General features: G+C 35.8%; 1 protein-coding gene across 6 annotated transcripts in view; it reads right to left on the minus strand.

The window, feature by feature from the left end:
• ZDHHC15 (zinc finger DHHC-type palmitoyltransferase 15) overlaps window positions 1-14,880 on the minus strand; it is a 140,104-nt gene that overhangs the window by 114,148 nt on the left and 11,076 nt on the right. For 5 of the 6 annotated variants that reach the window (XM_032251323.1, XM_032251325.1, XM_032251319.1 and 2 more), the window contains exons 2-3: window positions 12,002-12,028; window positions 6,333-6,427 (exon numbers count right to left, since the gene is read on the minus strand). In XM_032251323.1, coding sequence (XP_032107214.1) covers window positions 6,333-6,427; window positions 12,002-12,028 — 122 coding nt within the window. The remainder of the gene's footprint in view (window positions 1-6,332; window positions 6,428-12,001; window positions 12,029-14,880) is intronic. The other variant, XM_032251322.1, reaches the window with a different exon arrangement.

The raw sequence follows: 14,880 nt of genomic DNA on the forward strand, positions 1-14,880 counted from the left end.
AGGGTGAGGGCTATTTATGATGAGAAAGGCCAAAAGGAAACCAATACAGCTCCTTCTACCTAGAAAAATAGTAAATCAAAAACAATATCACATTCCTGGAGGGATTGTGGAGATTAGTGCCACCATCAAGGACTTGAAAAATGCAGTGGTGTTTCAACTCTCCCATTTGGCCTGTGCAGAAGACAGATGGATCTTGGAGAATGACAGTGGATTATCATAAGCTTAATCAAGTGGTGACTGTGGTAACAGATGTGATTGCATTGTTTGAGCAAATTAACATATCTCCTGGTACCTGGTATGCAGCCATTGACTTGATACATGCCTTTTTCTCCATTCCTGTCCATAAAGCCCACCAGCAGTAATTTGCCTTCGGCTGCAAGACCAGCATCATACCTTTATTGTCCTACCTTGAGTGTATATCAATTATCTGGCTTTGTGTCATTATCTTATTTGTAGAGACCCTGATCACTTTTCACTTCCACAAGATATCACACTGGTCCATTACATTGATGACATTATGCTGATTGGATCCAGTGAGCAAGAAATAGGAAGCACACTGGACTTATTGGTGAGACATTTGCATGCCAGAGGATAAGAAATAAATATGACTAAAATTCAGGGACCTTCTACCTCAGTAAAATTTCTAGGGTTCCAGTGGTATGGGGCCTATCAAAATATTCCTTCTGAGGTGAAGAGTAAGTTGCTGTATTTGGCCCCTTTTACAACCAAGAAAGTGGCACAATGTCTAGTGGGACTATTTGGATTTTGAATCCAACACATTTTTCATTTGAGCATGTTACTCTGGCTCATTTATCGAGTGACCCAAAAGTCTGACAGTTTTGAGTTGGGTCCAGAACAGAAGGCTCTGCAACAGGTCCAGGCTACTGTGCAAGCTGCGTTTCTACTTGGGCTGTATGATCCAGCAGATCCAGTGGTACTTGAGGTGTCAGTGGCAGATAGGGATGCTGTGTGGAGCCTTTGGCAGGTTCCCACAGGTGAATCACAGCAGAGGCATTTAGGATTTTGGAGGGAGGCCCTGCCACCTTCTGCAGATAACTACTCTCCTTTTGAGAGACAGCCCTTGGCCTGTTACTGGGCTTCAGTGAAAACTGAACAATTGATTACGGGTCATCAAGTCACCATGCGACCTGAACTGTCTATCATGAACTGGGCATTCTCTGACCCATCTAGCCATAAAGTGAGTTATGTACATCAGTATTCCATCATTAAATGGAAGTGGTATATATGTGATCGAGCTCAAGCGGGTCCTGAAGGCACAAGTTACATAAGAAAGTTGCTCAAATGCCCATGGTCTCCACTCTTGCCACCTTGCCGTCTCTCCCCCAGTCTGCACTGATGGCATCATGAAGGGTTCACTGTGATCAGCTGACAGAGGAAGAGACAATTAGGGTCTGGTTCACAGATAGTTCTACACAAAATTCAGGCACCACCCAAAGTGGACAGCTGCAGCACTACAGCCCCTTTCTACGATATCTGGGAAAAACAGTAGTGAAAAGAAATCTTCCCAGTGGGCAGAACTTTTGAGCAGTGCACCTGGTTGTGCACTTTGCATTGAAGAAGAAATGGCCAGATGTGCAATTATATACTGATTCATGGGCTATAGACAATGGTTTGGCTGAATGGTCAGGGATTTGGAAGAAGCATAATTGGAAAATTGGTGACAAAGAAATTTGGGGAAGAGGTAAGTGGACAGACTTCTCTGAATGGGCAAAAATGGTAAAGATATTTGTATCCCATGTGAGTGCTCACCAACGGGTGACCTCAGCAAAGGAGGATTTTAATAATCAAGTGGATAGGATAACCTGTTCTGTGGACATGATTCAGCCTCTTGCCCCAGTCAACCCTGTAATCACACCATGGGCCCATGAACAAAGTGGCTGTGGTGGCAAGTATAGAGGTCACATATGGGCTCAAAAACATAGACTCCAACTCATCAAGGTTGACCTGGCTATGGCCACTGCTGAGTGCCCAATTTTGCCAGCATCAGAGATCAACACTCAGCCTTCAATATGGCACCATTCCTCAGGGTGATCAGCCAGCTACCTGGTGGCAGGTTGATTACATTGGACTTGTTTTATCATAAATGGGTGCTGCCATAGGAGATTAACATTTGAGTCAGTGGGTTTGGGAAGGCAGTTCCACCCTTAATCTGGGTAGACACCATCTAATCAGCTGCCATTAAATGTAAAGCAGGCAGAAAAACATGAAAAGACTAGACTTTTCTAGTCTCCAAACTTATATCTTTCTTCTGTGCTGGAACTTTCCTGCCCTCAAACATTGGACTCCAAGTTTGTATATATATCTGTACTATTTGTCTGTCCTTCTAGAGAACCCCAATATATTCTTGAGCATTCAGATACCTTCTTTGGTAAACTGTCAAGTTCTTTACTCATTTTGAAACTGATCTGTACATGTAACCCCTGACCTAAAATAAAAGCTGATATTATTCTTTAAATATGAGTTTCTTTTTGTTTAGTTGGAGTTTTTAAATATTCTGTATATTAACTCTTTATCTGACATATGACTTATATTTTCTCCTATTCTACAGAGCACCTTTTCACTCTGTTGAATGTATCCTTTGATGTATAAAAATTTTTAATTTTCATATAGTCTAATTTATGTATTTTTACTTTTTTATGGTGTTTTTGGTGTCATATCCAAGAAATTGCCAAATTCAATGTTATAAAATTATTGTTCTGTGTTTTTTTCTAAGAGTTTTATAATCCTAGCTCTTAAGTTTAGATCTTGGATCTATTTTGAGTTAATTATTGTATATGGTGTGAGGTAAGGGTCCCACATCATTCTTTTGTATGTGGATATCCAGTTTTCCCAGCACCACTTGTTGAAGACTATGCATTCTCCATTAGAATGCTTTTAGCACCCTTGTTGAAGATTTCTGACCAAATATGCAAGTGTTTGTTGTCGGGCTCTCTATCCTATTCCATTGGTCTATATATCTGTCTTTATGCCAGTACCATATTGTTTTGACTACTGTAGCTTTGTAGTAAATTCAGAAATCAGGAAGTGTGAAACCTCAACTTTATTCTTTTTCAAGATTGTTTCGGGTATGTGGGATTTCTTGATATTCCATATAAATTTTCAAAAATAATTTTTTATTTCAGCAAAAAAAAAAATCATTGGGATTTTGATATAAATTGCATTAAATCTGTAGCTTGATTTGGGTAGTACTTAGATTTTAACAATATTAACTTTTCTAATTCATGAACACAGGATACCTTTCCCTTTATTCATGTCTAATTTCTTTCAGTGACTTTTTTTTGTTTTCACCGTACAAGTCTTTCACCTTTTTTGTTATGTTCATTCCTAAGTATTTGATTATTTTTAGTGCTATTATAAACGAAATTGATTTCTTAGTTTCCTTTCAGATTGTTCATTGTTAGCATATCAAAACATAATTGATTTTTGTGTGAAGATGTGGTGATTCTGTATCTTGCAACTTTGCTGAATTCATTTATTATTTATAATAGGGTTTTTTCATTTGGAATATTTACAGTTTTCTATATGTAAGATCATATCTGCAAACAGAGGTAATTTTTCTTCGTCCTGTTCAATTTCAGTGCCTTTTATTTGTTTTTCTTGCCTATTTGCACTGGCCAGAGGAAGTGTTTCTTCATTTTTTTTTTTTTTAAGAAATTTGGGAAAGGATTGATGTTAATCACTCCTTAAATATTTGATAGAATTCATCTATGAAGGCATCTGGTCCTTGGATTTATTTTATTGGTAGGTTTTTGATTATTAATTCTATCTCTTTACTTGTTAAAAAGTCTATTCAGATATTTTATTTCTTTTTGAGTTGGTTTTGGTGTTTCATGTCTTTCTACAAGTTTCTTCATTTCATCTAGGTTATCAAATTTGTTGGCACACAATTCTTCATATTATTTTCTTATAAGTCAATTTATTTAAAGTTGGTAGTAACATCCCCACTTTCCCTTCTGATATTAGTAATTTATGTCTTCCTTTTTTCCTCCCTTCTTACCTTCCTTTGTTCCTTCCTCTGTTTCTTTCTTCCCTCCCTCCCTCCCTTCCTTTCTAATATAATTTGTGCCTGTATTCCTTTTTCTCTTTTCTTCCACCTTCCCTCCTTTCTCCTCTCCTCCTTTTCCTTCTTTCCCTCCCCTTCTCTCTTCTTCTCCTTTCTCTTCCCTCCTTCTTTCCTTTTCTCCCTTCTCTCCCTTCTCTTCCCTCCTTCTTTCCTTTTCAATCTAGCTAAACAAAGGTTTGCCAATTTTGTTAACCTTTTTAGATTCTCACTTTTGGTTTTGTTGGTTCTCTGTATTATTTTCTATTCCTTATTTTGTTCACTTCTGTTCTAATCTTTATGATTTCCTTCTGTTTACTTTGGTTTTACTTTGCTCTTTATTTTTCAAAACGTAAAGTTAGACTATTTTGAAATTTTTATCCTTTTTAAATGTAGGTATTTACAGCCACAAATTTTTCTCTGAGTGCTGTTTTTTTATTGCATCCTATAATTTCTGGTATTTTTTTTCTTGTTTTCATTCATCTCAAAATATTTTCTAATTTTCCTCATGCTTTCTTATTTGATTCATTTGTTAAGAGTGTGTTTAATTTTCACATGTTTATGAAACTATAGTTTTCTTTCCATTATTGATTTCTGGTTTCGTTTCACTGCAGTCAGAGAAGATATTTTGTATGATTTTAGTCTTTTAAATTTATTGAGTCTTTTATTATGGCCTAACATATAGTCTATACTGGAAAGTGTTCCATGTATACTTAGGAGGAAACTACATTCTGCTGTTTTGGGGTGAAGTGATTTATACAGGTGTGTTACATGTAGCTGGTTTGGTGTTGTTCAAATCCTCCATTTCTTTAGTTTCTGTTTAGTTACTCTATTCATTATTGCAGATGGGGTATTGAAGTCTCCAACTATTACTGTGTAACTGTTATTGTGTATTTTTTTCTTTACTTCTGTCAGTTGTTGCTTCTTATTATTTGGGGCTCTCTTATTACATGCGTATATTTTACAACTGTTACATATTCTTCCTAAATTGACCTTTTGTCTCTTGTAACATTTTTTGACTTAAAGAATCTCTGCTGTATGATATTAGTGTAGCCACTCTTACTCTGTTTTGAATACTATTTACTAGGAATATCTTTTTCTAGCTTTTCATTTTCAACCTATTTTTATCTCTGGTTCTTAAGTTAGCCTTGTATAAGCAACATAAAGGTAAGTCACAAATTTTTAACCATTCTGTCAATCTCAACCTTTTAATTGAATAGTTTAATCAATTTATGTTTCAAGTAATTACTTATTATGAAGAACTTCTGTCATTTTGCTCTTTATGTCCTTCACACCTCATATGTCTGATGTTCCTCAATTCCTACATTATTGCCTTTCTCTGTAGTTGATTTTAATGTTCTTATGCACCATTTTGGTTCCATTGAGGAGAAAGTATTTTTCCTAATATTTGGAGGCTGGAAAGTTTCCCCTATTGTTATTTTTATACCTTGGAATCTATCCTGGTTTGGAGTAGTTACACATTATAAATGCCTGATATGATCACAAATTCTTTCATGAATCCTTACAAATATTGCATGAAACATCTGCATTCAAGATAACACAGTCTGACAATAATTGATTTAACTATTGTGCTTTTTTGTCAGAGTTGTATTTCAAGAGTCTCACTGGAATGAATAACAACATTAAATAAATAAACACTGGTGTCAAAATAGTAGTTTCATTGAATTAAACTAGATGAGGCCTCAGAATCCAAGCGAGTTCTTGTTTTCTAATTATATCACCAATACAGGTAGTGGTTTCCCAGTCTTTTTAAAATTTGAGATACTCTGTCACTCAGGCTGGAGTGTAATGGCACCATCACAGCTCACTGCAGCCTCAAACTCCTGGGTTTAAGTAATCCTCCTGTCTCAGCCTCCTGAGTAGCTGGAAACACAGATGTGCTCCACCATGCCCAGCTAATTTAACAATACTGTGTAATGACAGAGTCTCACTTTGCTGCCTAGGCTGGTCTCAAACTCCTGGCCTCAAGCAATTCTCCCACGTAGGCCTCCCAAAATGTTGGGAATACAGGCATGAGCCACAGCACCCAGTTGCCTTCCTAGTATTAAAGATATCCAGAGCTGGTGATTCCCAAACTCCTTCAATAGCCTATCCTACCCTCAGTTTACCTTTATCACTAGGAGTTCTTTAAGATTACCCTGACTCTTTTGTAATGGAAGTTTATTTGCTCCTCCTTTTGTCCTCTTCTTGCTTTATTGTCATTTCTACTTTTCTCTGTTCTTGTCCTTTAAGAAGTAACCAATATACTTACCTTCTGGTTTGGCTGCTGTGGGAGTGTAAAGATAGACTTCCAGTAGGTCCAGGTAAAGAACACAAAGATGGCATGGTAGAGTATGAGGTAGACAACTGAAATTTAAAAAAAAAAAAATCAGTGTTTATACTATCTTTTTATCCATTTCTAAGAGTTCAAAAACACAAAGCTCCATGACAAACATTTACTTTGTTTTCCTATTAACATGTATTCTCTGATATTTTTATGAAGTGTTAATTCTATTTTCCCATATAATGACAGAAACAAGTCATAATGCCAAATTTTAAACAAAGACTTTCTGCAAGTTGCATACCTTAAAAGTTGCCATGTGTTTCTCGAAGTAAAAGGGGAAATGTCCTTTATGACAATGTAGGGAAAAGTACTTCGGTCAATTGTCATTATCTTTTCTACTTTGGGTACTGAAAGGTGATAATGACACAATTTACACAGCACTTTAGAGTTTACAACATGCTTTCACATATATTATTTCATTTTATTTTCTCAATAAATTTTTAAGATAGGTAATAAGATAGGGATAGTCGATTAAGTACCAGAGGTGGTTGATTAACCAAAGTCACACAGGTTGTCTATAATATAGCCAGGTGTTAAAGGCTAAACACGTTTTTTCTTTTAAAACAATTTGTATAAATTCATGGGGTACAAGTAAGGTTTCATTACATGCATAGGTTACACAAGGTGTAGTCAAGGCTTTCAGAGTATCCATCATCTGAATAATATACATTGTATGCATTAAGTAATTTCTCATCATCTACCCCCCACCCCCTCAACCATACCAGTCTCTATTATCTATCATTCCACAGTCTATGTCCATGTGCACACAGTATTTAGCTTCCACTTATGAGTGAGAACATGAGATATTTGTTTTTCTGTGTCTGAGTTGTTTTGCTTAAGATAATGGCCTCCAGTCCCATCCATCTTTCTGCAAAAGACATGATTTCATTCTTTCTTACTGCTGACTAGCATTCCATTGAAGATTATATATTTTTGATTTGCAGGTTGTACTTTTGAGAGTTTTAAAAGTGGCTCTCCACTGCCTTTGTTTTCATACTGTTTGCCTTTTAGATAGGTCTTCTCATATGGGATATTTTGGTATTCTCCAAAGAGGCGGTTATAAGACTGCAAGACTGTGAGTCCTTGAATGGCATGGTCTTACTACTTCAATCCATCAGAAAGACTCAAGGGAACAATGTGACTCAAGACCAACTTAATGAGACTGAGCCTCTCATACATTTATAATTAAATTAGAAAGAAAAATCCCTACTCTCCTGGCCCAGTGCTTCCAGCCCTATAGGACAAGACCTTTTATATATGCTTGATTTTTGTAATTATGAAATCTCATTTTAAAATTCAATTAATATAAAGTAAAAGGTAAATGTCCACCTCACACATTCATCTAACTTCTTACTTCCCGATTCTAAGGCATAACACCTCTTTGGTGTTTGGAATGCATCATTCTAGATCTTCTTATTTTTATATATTTATCAAATATATGTACACCGCAAACATGAAAGTTTTGTAATATTTTAACATTTTTCATTGTATCGTTTTTCAAAGGTAATATATTTACAAGGTTACCTGATGGTATAGAATACTATACAGTGAAAAGTCTCGCTCTTATACCTGTCCCCTAGCCACCCAGTTCTCTTCTCTGGAAGCAACCAACATCAAAAAGCCATGAATTTGTTATGTATCCTTTAAGATTTTATACATACAAAATCATTCAAATAGTGTTTTTTTCCACAAATAGCAATATTCTATACACACTGTTTTGTACCTTCTTTCTTTTTCACTTACTGTAAGTTACCATGATTTATTTAACCAGGCTGTCTCTAAGGAATGTTTTTTCCCCTTCTCTTGCTAATACAAATAATGCTTCAATGAATAATTTTTATATGTCATCAGCACATGCACAAACAATATCTATAGGATCTATTCTCTGAAGCACAAAGTCAAAAGGGATGTCTTTTGGTAGATACTGCCAAACTGCCATTAAGAATATTTGTATTTAATTTATATTCTCACCATCAATAAGTGAGAGTGACTCTTCCACTGTCCTCTAGAATGCAAGATTTTTTCAAGAGTTGCATCCAATGTTGAGCTGGCTACCCCCTGGGATTGTCTCTAGTCTAGCCTTTGTGAAGTGTTATCATAATTTTTTTTTCTCTTAAGCAATGCCTTTAAATGATTTTTTAATGTGTTGTCTTTTGCTATTGTTTTGTTTTCTTTGATTTTCTGAGGTTTGTATGGGGAAAATTGTATGACTAAATTATGTTAATCCATGTTCCTTCGGTATGGAATTGGAGCATGAAATCCTTGATTTTTAAAGAGATCAGGAGAAAACAATTTCATGTTTACCCTTTCATTATACACTTCAAGGGTAATGCAATTAACCAATTTGGATCAACTAAGTGACTGAGAACTGAACACTAACATTTGGCAGTATCTTAAGGGCATTAACGATATTTGTAATTCCAATGATTGAGATGGGGAATGTGGGACTTTAACATGTTCCAGGTACTACTACACATCAACTAGTTCAATCATGGAACTGGAAACAGCTGGCTCTCATCCCTATGTTACAAGATTTCATAGAAATTATGGGTACTTTTAAATAAATGGGTAGAAAATGAAGGATTTTGAGGTTGAATGACTAAGTCGAGGTCATTCTATAGACTGGTAAAATAGGAACTATACCAATATTTTAGAGTATGGTGAGACCAAAGAGATTATTTGGTTCAGCAATCTCATTTTACAGAGAAGTAACTGAGGCCCAGAGGGGCAAGTGATTTGATCAGAATTACCCAGCAAAGTTATGGAAGCAATGGAACCAGAATCCAAGTTTCTTCAGTCCCAGTCCAGAGTGCTTTTCCTTAGCGCAGTGATTCTCAAATTTCAGTTTGCATCAAAGCCACCCGGAAGGGTTATTAAGATGCAGACCAAGGGAAAATTTGTCAGCTAGACAGTCACATCTCTCTTTGAGCGTAACACTTAGCAATGAGGTGTTAATTCTAATATTTGAGTTCACTGTTTCACTTTACTTTCTTTGTTTTACCAACTCTAACAAAAAGCTAGACCTTGTTTTTCAGCTATTTAAAGGAATGAAGATAATGGGGAAGAGACCCATAAGGTGTGCCCAAGGATATCATTCTCATGACAGTACAAGAATTGTTCAAGGGTTGTTTTCCAACAGACACTGGAGACTGCTGTGGGGGGGTTGGGGAGCAAGGGTTGAAAAACTACCTATTGGGTACTATGCTTACTACTTGGGTGATGGGATCAATTAGACCCCAAACTTCACCATCATACAATATGTCCAGCTAACATACCTGCACACGTACCCCCTGAATCTACAAGAAAAGTTGAAAATATTTTTTAAAAAGAGTTGTTTCCGTGATTTAGCTACCCTCTAGAATTCAAGATTTTCTCAAGAGTTGTGTCCAATGTTTACCTGGCTACTGGCTGGGAGTATCTCTAATGCTGCAATCAAATTCTGGTGCTAATACATGATATTATCTTTAGAATGGGCTTAGTTTTCCTCATGATATCCACTTCAAAAATTAGGGTTGTCTTCCAGGTATCCTAATTTCTTCTAATTATCCATTAGGCCTCTACTACTCACCAATTTACATAAACCTTCTACGAAGCTGGTTAGATTATCAATTATCTGGGAATAATGGGTCTCATAAGTTTGCCAGGCACTGTGCAAAGCAGAGCTTCATATTAGTTGTCTTAAACAGCAGTGTTAAGTTTCAAAGAGCTTTCTAGTCCCCGTGTATTGGAGTCCGGTGAATGACATCAATCTAACAAAATACATAAACTTCTTATGTTTATAAACTTTAATGATAGTCCCTTTCAGATTTTGTTTGTTCCGTGCTGACAAAGTCTCTACTTTTTTTCTGTTTTGGGCATTAAAGTGTTGTGCAAAATACAGTGGATTTAGAACCAAGATGACTAGGTTTTGAACTCTAGATTTGCCCTTAATAACTATGGGTATTCAAGAAGCTGGTTTACCTTGCTGATAATCGTATGTGTACATATATGATCACATGTATGTATATGTGTGTGTATGATTAAAACACCTGCTTGTCAAAGTTGTTGTGATAATTGACTTAAGTGTGTGAAAGTAACTGACATTCTCTAAGTACTTAATAAACCTGTTTCTTCCTCTCATTTCTTCTTAAATCTTAGTGATTTGTTTTCTGAGACATGGTGATAAAAATTACACAGATTTTGTGGGCAGATGAACAATGGTTTTGTTAAAAAAGAGAAAAAATGGGCCAAGCATGGTGGTTCACACATGTAATCCCAGCCCTTTGGGAGGCTGAGGTGGGAGGATTGGCCTGGGCAGAAAAGTAAGACCCTATCACTACAAAAAATTTATCTGGGAATGGTGGCATGTGACTGTAGTTCCAGTTACTTGGAAGGCAGAGATGGGAAAATCATTTAAGCCCAGAAATTTGAGGCTGCAGTGAGCTATAATGGCACCACAGCACTCCAGCCTGGGTGATATAGTGAGACCCTGTCTCTAAAAAAATAAAAACTAAAGGAAAAAAAAGTTTATTTCTAGTCCTCTTGTTGATAATGCTGACCCAAGTTTCACTGATTCATTGATCTTGGGTATAAGAAAGTACACAGGTCAATATCCGTTGGGGAATAATCTTTGGCTTCTTTCCTGGTTTAAAATGGATAGTTGAGATATTACTATTCTGCATGTATAATTTGGATCAGGTACAGCCCAATGCATTCAAGTTGTCAGGAATATTCACAGAAGACTGAAAAAACAAAAACAAAAACAGAGAATTTCTATTGCCTGTATGGTGAGTAGAGATTTGTAAGCTACTTCTCTGCTGGCTGAGCAAGTGTAAGGGATTCTACCAATCACAACGTGATACCCTCAGAATTTATTACATTTTGCTGATGCCACCAATAATTCCTCTATCTCCTTAATATGATGTTGACTTAATTTATGTTAATTTCATACATTTTCAGAGTTGGAATAAAATAGTATAATATGAATGCTAGGTTAACAAATTATAACAATTAATTCCCCTGACATTAGAATTAAAAGTGGCTATATAAAGTGGCTACATAAACATTCATGGTTATTACTGATAAAATAATGTAAAGCTAAAGGTTTATTAGGCTAATGATTAGCTTATACTTTCTTAAATGGAAAATGCCACAATCTCTTTAGAAAGGTAGTATATTTTGCTGGTCAAGCCAAGGTGGTGGTGAGGAGTGGAGAGAAGCACAATAAATTTATTGGAACTGTGACGGTGAAGGAGTTAGGCTATAAAGTCCCATCTGGGGCCTTTACTCCATGCCTTAAAGAGGAAATGGATTGGGCAGAAAGGCAACATACCTAGGACAACAGTGAAGAAAGAGACAGCCTAGGGTCACTGTGTCAGAGTCTTATCTGTGTCCTTCTCCATCATAAATCCTGATAATTTTCCATTCTTGTCCTACAGCCAAAGGGGTCATTGAAAATGTTCTGCTGGGCAAGCTTCCCGAAATCCATCATTCTAAACTTTCTCTTCACCTAAGTGTATTCCTGGGAAAATTGCTCAGTCTATAGGCTTTTATGTAATTTACTTTTAGATGAAAAAAGTACACAGTCCTGATCGATACAATTTACAACACCCTCTTACCTTTTTCTGCTGGGCTCAAAACAGTCACTGTGAAGAAAGAAAGGAATGAGAGAGAGAGCGAGAGGAAAGAGAGTAAGAAAGAGAAACAGAGAGACAGATATAGATGAGAGAAGGGAGAGAGAGATAAATTAGTTATATTTAAAAATCTTGTCTAACTCATTTTCCACAGCATCATTGGAGTAATTTATATAATAGTACTTTAGAAAACCACCAGCCAAAGATGAGGGAAGGCAAGGATAATTACATTCCATCCTTTGCTATCTTCCTTCATCTTAAACCTTCAGCAAGGCTTTCAATTGTAACAAGCTATTTAATCAAGATGATTTTCAATGTCTCTTTCTCCATTGGGCTCTAACAAGCCAGGTAGAGATCCAGCAATAAAAGGCATATATAAACATGCTTTCTTTAAAAAACCAAAACAAAACAAAAGATGGTTTTCATACAAAATGATCAACAATTAAGGATCAGAAAAATAGGGAAAAAGTCTAAACAGAATGAGACTATGTTCTATGGGTTATTTCCTCAGATCTTTCATCAGTCATACTTTCTTTTGTTTCTTCACATATAGGTCTATTTTATTGAGTCTTAAAAATTCTCCTTTTAATTATTATTTGAGTGGGTTTGTTACAACGGTTACATTTCATCTGTGTTAAAAATCTGACCAAACGATGTTTTTCTTTTTTCTAATAAACCTGCCTGAAGACTGATACTAACTCCTTGTTGTTGTTTTCCAGTTAAACAATCAATACTGGTTAAGAATGCTTGAAAAAGGCACATACTCTACTTTCACAATACAAATGGAAGTGGCAACAAGAAGTATTGATCAGTCAACTTGGGACTTCATGATTTTGTATATGCATGCTGCATGGCTGCATTGATTCCACTAGGCCCTGAATCAGGCTAGTAACATCTTATTTTTTAAAACTTTAAAATGAAGTGAGAGGGAAAGCAAAGTTACTTGGAGACCAATATTAATAAGGAGTAGCTGATAAATTGCTGTTTGCTATGTTTCCTATCCTTGGCTGAACACTTGCTGCTAAACAAGAACTGGATGTTTTAACTCGCATTTGCTTGGCTGCTTACTAAAGCACTGTGGGTTAGGGAAGATTACTTAGTACCTGTAGATAGTAGGATGAGACATGTTTATACAGAAGAAGAACTGGGAGCCAGTGGGGGAGCCAGTGGGAGCCAGCTGTTCTACAGCAGGGGGAACAGCTATCTGTAAGTAACTGCAGAACTTTTAAGTTCAAATGAGATTGGTTTATATGCCCCAGAGCAGAGGGCAGAAATAGAACCATAGGTTAAACATGCATGTTAACACATTTTAGCTCAGTATGAGAAAAAATGATGACAACGATAATGACGATGACAACAACGAGCAACCTAGGGAAAAAGTGTTTCCCATTGTATACACTTGGAAATGTAGAGAACATTCAGACATTAGTTTCACAGTGGACTTGACTTGTAAAGTCTTCATTACCTCTGAAATTGTGTAGGAAGTAAGTAAGTCTAAGGGAAAAATTTGTACATTTAGCCATTCTACAGGTAACTTGCCATACAGATTTTAGAGTGATGTGGTGATTCATGTAATTACACACTGCTCTGTTTCTTCAAGTTTCATTCACTACCAGGGAGCTAAATGATCAGAGTTACCATCAAATAGCTTTTTACACTGCCTCTCCATTTTTCTTTCATTATTTACTGATTCTTTGCAAGTAGGTATGGAGAAAAGTTAAGAAAGGGTGGTGTATATGGAATGATTTTTCATCACAGACAACTGGTGTTAAAACTAAAGAATAGTTTATAATTTCCTTTAAATAGGTGCATATTGTAGTGTTCACAGAAATGTACAAGAAGAAAAAGCCTAATTTGGGGCTAGATGGAAATGGTCAACAATCGTAGAAAGGACATGGAAGAAACTCTACAGCAGTGCCATCCAATAGAAATTATGTGAGCCAGGTAGTTTAAATTTTCTAATAGGAACATTTTTTTTAAGCTAAAGAATACCAAGTGAACTTAATTTAAAAAATATATTATACCAATATATCATAACATTTTCATTTCAACATGTTAGCTACATAAAAATTATTGAGATAGTTTATATTCTTTTTTTAAACTAAGTTTTGGAATGTTGGTGTATATTTTATGCTTTCAGAACATCTGAGTCCAGACGACACAGTTCAAGTGTTTACTAGCCACATGTGGCTAGTGGCTACAGAATTAGTACAGTTCAAAAGGGATTTGTGAAAGGAGAGTACAAAGTTTGAAAATATAAGGAGTCCAGTGAGATGAGTGCTCACTTACAACATGAAGATCTTTTAGAATTAACGATATGTTTGGGAAGGGAGTTTATTATAATGATGTACAGCATATACTTTGGCATGTATTCATATTTTGGCTCTTGACACTTATTCTCTGACCTTGGTCAAGTTAATTAATCACTGTATGCCTCAGTTTCCTCACCTGTAAAATGAAGATAAAATTGTTTATGTTATCAGATTGTTATAAGGATTAAGTAACAAAATATGTGTAAAGCACTTGGGTGCTTTGCACATAAGTACTTAATTATCGTTAGCAATTTATTATCATTTTTCTACAAAAAAGAAATTGTTTAGTCAGATTACATTTTACAATAAGTTTAGGACAAAATAATTCTGATTTTTAAAAAATGTTATGGTTCCCAGAGTTACATATGATGGTTTTGAAATAATTTATTCAATGTCAAAATAAATGACTTTGATTCCCCCCACTTTTTCACTTAGCTGTTTCTCAGATTCTAGGTTAGGAGAGAGAAAAGAATTTGAAAGAGGGAACCGAGACACATTTCTGAGTGTCTTCTGTTGAAAGAAAGCTAATCAGGCCAGTCTTTATTTACTGCT

The sequence above is a fragment of the Sapajus apella genome, unplaced genomic scaffold, assembly GCF_009761245.1.
Source record: "Sapajus apella isolate SASKATOON/1434 unplaced genomic scaffold, GSC_monkey_1.0 scaffold75, whole genome shotgun sequence".
Lineage (NCBI taxonomy): Eukaryota > Metazoa > Chordata > Mammalia > Primates > Cebidae > Sapajus > Sapajus apella.